This window comes from Phaethon lepturus, unplaced genomic scaffold, assembly GCF_000687285.1.
Source record: "Phaethon lepturus isolate BGI_N335 unplaced genomic scaffold, ASM68728v1 scaffold18289, whole genome shotgun sequence".
Taxonomy (NCBI): domain Eukaryota; kingdom Metazoa; phylum Chordata; class Aves; order Phaethontiformes; family Phaethontidae; genus Phaethon; species Phaethon lepturus.
Window position 1 is genome coordinate 58484 of NW_010561525.1, and position 6000 is coordinate 64483.

At 38.3% G+C, this 6000-nt stretch overlaps 1 protein-coding gene across 1 annotated transcript in view; it reads left to right on the forward strand.

The window, feature by feature from the left end:
• Positions 1 to 5577, forward strand: part of LOC104626182 (dedicator of cytokinesis protein 4-like) — a gene marked incomplete at its 3' end in the record, with an annotated part of 50953 nt that extends 45376 nt beyond the window's left edge. The window contains exons 11-14 of the mRNA XM_010294040.1: positions 4299 to 4396; positions 4502 to 4585; positions 4681 to 4781; positions 5496 to 5577. Of these exons, the coding sequence (XP_010292342.1) occupies positions 4299 to 4396; positions 4502 to 4585; positions 4681 to 4781; positions 5496 to 5577 (365 nt within the window). The remainder of the gene's footprint in view (positions 1 to 4298; positions 4397 to 4501; positions 4586 to 4680; positions 4782 to 5495) is intronic.
• Positions 5578 to 6000: the final 423 nt, after the last annotated feature.

Here is a 6000-nt window from a genome sequence, read left to right on the forward strand (position 1 = left end):
AAAAAATACAGGAGTAAAAAGAGTTGTGCTTTTACATTTTTAGTAAACATTTGTATTAGTATTTTTGAAAATTGATGATTATTTTTTAACCTGTTTTTAAGTTTGGAGATTTTTCTGAAGTTCTCAGAGAACTTGCCTGTGTCTACAAACAGCAATGTCCAGCCTGGAAATTAATTGAAAATTATGTTATTGTTCTGGCCATGGGGTGGGAGAGGACCCCAAACCCAGACTTGTAAAGGGTGTGACTGAATTAGGCCACAGCTTTATTAGCTTGCTGGGAAATTTTACTCAGCTGTCATTCTCTCATTGATTGTTCCCACATGCCATCAGCTCTCATGCATATTAAAATTATGGGGACTGGGGGAAGGAGGCTGACTCCCAGTTGTTGGAATATGTAACTTCCTCACCCTGGGTACTTTGGAGGGGATTTTAGGATTATTTCCAAAGAATTTTCAGAGACCTTCTAACCGGGGGAGTCTGTGCATTCATCAACATATCTCATCAGAACATGTCCTTATCTAATCGTCTGCCAGTTAGCTTTTCCTTACTTTGACTTTTGATGCTGGATGGTTAATCTGTTAATTCAAGCAAAAAACTGTACCAGCTTTTATATATTATATTCTTAGCTGGATAGTTAAACTTCATTATCCTAAAAAAAAACCAAACCCAAAAGACCGAGAAAGAACATAGTATTTTTCTACTGAGTCATTATCAATACAGTCTTACTTAGTTTTTGACATATAGGAGGGATCTCTGCCTGCCAGAGACTCAGGATCCATCCAGCAAGTCAGAATATTTTAGCGAGTTGGCATCTACTCCTTTGTCAGCACTGATCGGCACATCCCCAGCCAGCAGCCGTTCCTCGGCGGAGCAACGTGCCGTACAGCGAGTCTATCGCGAGGCAGAGGTGTGATCCCTCTAGTTGCACTTAAAAAAAGCTGAAGTGGTTATTAAGGAAACAGAAGTAACAGGTGGCAGCTTTCCAGAGTGACCGCAGCTTGGAGGGAGTGTTGGAAACCACAGAAGCGAGCCTGCTGGAAGAGGAATGCAGATTGCCAGCTCTGGAATTCGTCTTTGTCCTTTTGAAGTGCAGTAGTGCTACACCAGGCCGATTTCTGATGTCTCAGGATTTACAGGAGAGAGATGGAGAGATCATCCCAAACCACTTCCTTATACACATGATTCTAAACCTTTTATTAAACCTAGCGCTTTGGAGTTAAATTGCAAACTTGGAGAAGGGAAGTGTTTTGTTTGGTAGGAATGGTAGGTCAGGTGTAGCCTATTTTAAATGTACAAATCTGATCATGATTAAAAGATGGCATTAGAAATGTTTTTCTTCTTTAGCAAAAATTTATCAGCAGCATTGACTTTTTCCCTCTTCCAAAACTATGTTTTCCTAGTGGGCCTATTTTGGGGGACAATTTTATATTCTCATTTCTCTTAATACATGACACGTTGCTATCCCTTCCCCTTGTGATTCACATGTCAGATTTCCTATTCGCGTCATTTATGCTTGGGCTATTCGCTAATGTTATCTCAGCAATGTCTTTCCTCCTTAGCATTTCCCTTGAAATAAGTGCTTTGAAGTGAGTGTCTTACATTTACTTTCTCTTTCTTTTTTAATCCCCCAACAAATCCCTAATATTCAGTGTCAACCATCTTCCACCAAGTTCCTCCAGCAAACCTGTAAAGAAGTGGTTTTCCTGCTATGAACTGACAGCTTCAGCTCGTCTCGCTACTCCTCGACTTAAGTTGAGGCTTAAACAGAATAAAGCGTAGAAGTCCATTTAATTATCCAAAAGACAAATGTAGTTCACTGGATTTGTAATGCTTGTTTCTTGACAATTCCTGACAGAAGGAATAATAAGACATATCATTTGTCCTTGATCTTTGGGGTGGGTCTCTGATGCACGTGCGGGACCTTCAGCACCCTTAGTGCAACTCAAAGATCTTTTTTAATCCAAACCATTGCATACTACCACAGCATGAAGCAAAAAAAAAGAGAAACATATAAATGCATAAAAACAACTTGTGCCCACCAAAATCAATTAAGGCAGCAAAATGTTAGTGGAATAGCATGTAGGGTGTTTGCCCTTAAGACCTCTGGCAAGATTTGAATATAGGTGATTTATTTCATGTTACTAAAGACAGAAATATTACTTCATTTCTTGCTGTGGGAGAGAGGAGCTTTCCTGGAACAAACTGGGAAAGAAATGAGACAAAGATGGGTGTCACTCAAATGTTACTTACATGTGAAAACAGTCTGTGGTAGAAAGCATCCACAGAGTTGCTGAACCAAGAGGAAAGCTTGCTATTAGCTTCTTTGTCTGATAAGTACTGAAAACATTTCAGAAGAGCTGGATCCTTCTCACATGATGCTGGACAGTGATCAGCTAGACAGTGGTTCAGCTTAAGCTGATGGAAGGATTTGATGGTGGCTAAGGTTTTCTGCTTCAAATGGCCAGTCTTTGAGAAATCCTGAAAAGCTGCTTAGTGAAATTGAAATGTGGAAGTAGTAAATTTAAATGTAAAGGAAGTTTGGGGTTTATTTAATTCAAAATATGTGAATTTGAATACATTCAAAAATATGTGAATACAACTTGAAAGGAGTGCTGCAGACCTGAGCGAGTGAGTCACGGGCAGAAAACGTGAGGGGTAAGCAGAGAAGCTGCAACAGAAGGGTGAAAAATAACAGCAACATGTCAGAGTTCAGCAAGGGTCAGGATCAAGTGAAAACTGCTGAAAAGCCAAGCCAAGTTTGCAAAACTCTGTTGAGGATATTGAATGGTATGGGGCATGAAATTCCCCATCTCATAGCGAGGTGGGTTTTTTTAGTACATCTCTAAGCTGAAAGCAGTAACACATGACCTAAGTAATAAGTATAGTACCTACATTTAAGACAGGTGGAAGAGCAGATGTATTAACTGGGCCATCACCCTTCGATGAATTTTATGCAAGTATTTACAAGAAATCATGGATTAAAAAATGGACATGTAGCTAAATGGAGTGTGGTGTAAGATGAGTTTATCAAAGGCATATCATGCCAGAATAAACACTCAATCTTTCTTTTCAAAGCTTTTTTTATTATTATTCTTCAGAGGAAATGTAGCATATCTAAACCGTCTGGACTGCAGTAGCACACCACCTGGGATATTAGAAAAGATACAACTTAGAATAAGAATTTTAAAACTGGTAAATAAAGGCTAAAAGGGAATAAACAGGTTGCATTGTAGTGGAAGGAATTTCCTTCCTGAGTGGAAGAAAAATACTAGTAGGTCTGAAGAATTAGGCCTGGGATTCATCTCTTTTTTTAAAGGAGTGGAAGGGGGTAGGGATGGAAGTTACTTCACTAAAACCTGAGACACTAGAGAGCCTGTTAACGAAGTTTGCTGCTAATATGTAGTTGAAAGGGCTCATTGGTTGAGAAGGACAAAGTCCAAATACGATACAGGCAAAGCAAAGTAATATTTGATTTAAATACTTAATGAGAAAGAGTAGAAATTAGATGAAATCCAGTGGTGCAAAAGAGAGGATCATTCCCTAATGGACTCTCCTGGGTATTCTGCCGTAGCCAGGGAGCTGAACAGTATTAATCCTATTGGTGTGACCAATATCATGTATCTAAAAAAGCCCTCAAATTCTAGAACATGTATGTCACGTGTTTACAGCAGACCTATGAGCTTGCTAATGATACAGAAAACAGTGTTGTAATCTTGACCAAATGTAATCTCATTTTGGTCAAGAAAGCTGAAGGAGAATGAATTAAAACTGGAGGAGGTGTGAAGACACTCGGGTATGTTTTAGCTCAGAAGAGTTTATTTTCCAGAAGAGATTGTGTTACTTATTAATAAAGCAGGATCCTAGAGGCATTGTGTTGTTCCCTAAAAAACACATAGGAAGATGAGTATTTTAAATGTATTCAAACTTGTAATTAGGAGACTATTTCTAGCCACCAGATGACAGCTCTGGAAGGCATCCTTCAATGGGACGAGAGACAGCAAAGGAATTACTGTTCTTAAGATAGCAGTTGACAAATATCTGAACATTGATTGCATGAAATAATTGCCACAGGAACCTCATTTTAGTGACCCAGTACCATGTTCTTATGTTTCTATTGGTGGAGCGGTTATGGGATGGAATGAAATTTTTTTCTTGGACAGATCATATCATAGCAAATCTTGAGATGTTTTCTTTTGTTTTAATGATGCCAAGTTTTCCCGAGCGGACTGTAATAGTAGAATTGAAAATCTGAAGTGCTGCTCTGCTTCCAACTTTCATCTCGCATTTTGTTTTTGCAGGAGATATGCTTGACCTTCTGAAATGGAGAACCCACCCAGACAAAATTGCAGGTTGCCTCTCAAAATTAAAAGAAATTGATGGTTCGGAAATAGTGAAGGTATATACCTTTCTATCCCTTTAGATAATATGAGGAAAATAATGTATTTTCATGTCACAGAAATACCTATTTAATAACAAACTGTCTCTTATTCTCTCCGATCAGTTTCTTCAAGATACACTAGACACTTTATTTGGGATTTTAGATGAAAACTCTCAAAAATATGGATCAAAAGTATTTGATTGTTTGGTAAGTTTCATCATGTGATGATGCTTAACACTATTTAAGAACTAAGTAAAAAAAAAAAAGGCTCTTTTTTTTTTTTCTTTTTCCCTCACATTTAGGTTCACATAATAAATTTGCTGCAGGACAGCAAGTTTTACCACTTTAAACCAGTAATGGACACTTACATTGAAAGTCATTTTGCAGGAGCACTGGCATACAGGTGAAGTCTGTACTTTTTCTATCTGATTTGAATACTGACAGTTATTGGTAAACTAAGCAGAATCAATCATTAGGTTAAATTAAACGGTATCATTAGAAATAAAATGCAATGTTCGTATGAATGCCCAGGTTTAGGCCATTAAAAAAGAATAAAATACCTTTAAGTTGCCAGAAAGGTTACTTGCTAATGCTCTAACATTGGCTTCATTTTTATATCATTTTCTTCAGTGGATTTCTTTATTTGAATTACTTCGAAAAGCATAGGAAACTTAACATCATCCAGCTGCAACTGTGTTCACTGCCTGTGCAGAGCAGCGCACTAACAAGAATCACTTAACGCTGCTGTACTTTGTATTTATTTGCTAGCTGAACTTCCATTAAAACAATGCAGTTTGATGAGACTGCAAAGCGATGCATGGGACAGCAGCGGTAGTCCATGCTGGCAGGGACTCTTCTGGCCTAACTGAATTTGTGTATCCCTGTCAAAATCCTTCTACTGTGTATGTAACGCTGGTTGTCAGGGATCTACTAGGTGGCTTTCAGCAGAATGAAAACTAAGCGTAATATTGGGTGTGTAGTGATTAGCGAAATCTAGTCATGTATTTTTTTATTTTGTCAGCGTTTCTCATATGACAGCTGTTGGTTTGCATTTTACATGCAAAGTTAACCCTTCTCCCACCTCTGTGTTATAATACTTTCTGATGTGCTATTCTAGAGATCTTATAAAAGTACTGAAGTGGCATATTGATCGAGTCACTGAAGTGGAGCTGCACGAGCACATACAGGAAGTACTAAAGGTAATCAAAGTCATCGAAGGCAATTATATATTTGTGTGATGTATTCATACAGTACTACCAGGTTTAACTTGGGCAATGAAGCAGAGTATGTGTAAATGATGGATTGGTAGTACTAATTCTATGGTGCTGCAGACTTTTTCAGTGCAGTCAGTTTATTCATCGTTCTCTTTTGTCAATAAGTTGATCAATGGAGCTTACTACCAGTAGACCCTGGAGATCTGTGTTCCTTACTGAATGAGGATATACATGAGTAGGAGTTAGATCTAAGAAATCAAATACAAATTGCATTGGTGGTATTAACATCTGTCGCATAACTGAATCTAAATGGCAGACGTGCGTGCTGACTTAACGGTACAGTCCTGACACTGGGGAATTCTACTGAAAATGGTGGGTTTGGTTGCTCTTGTTGCCCCGTTTTGTACC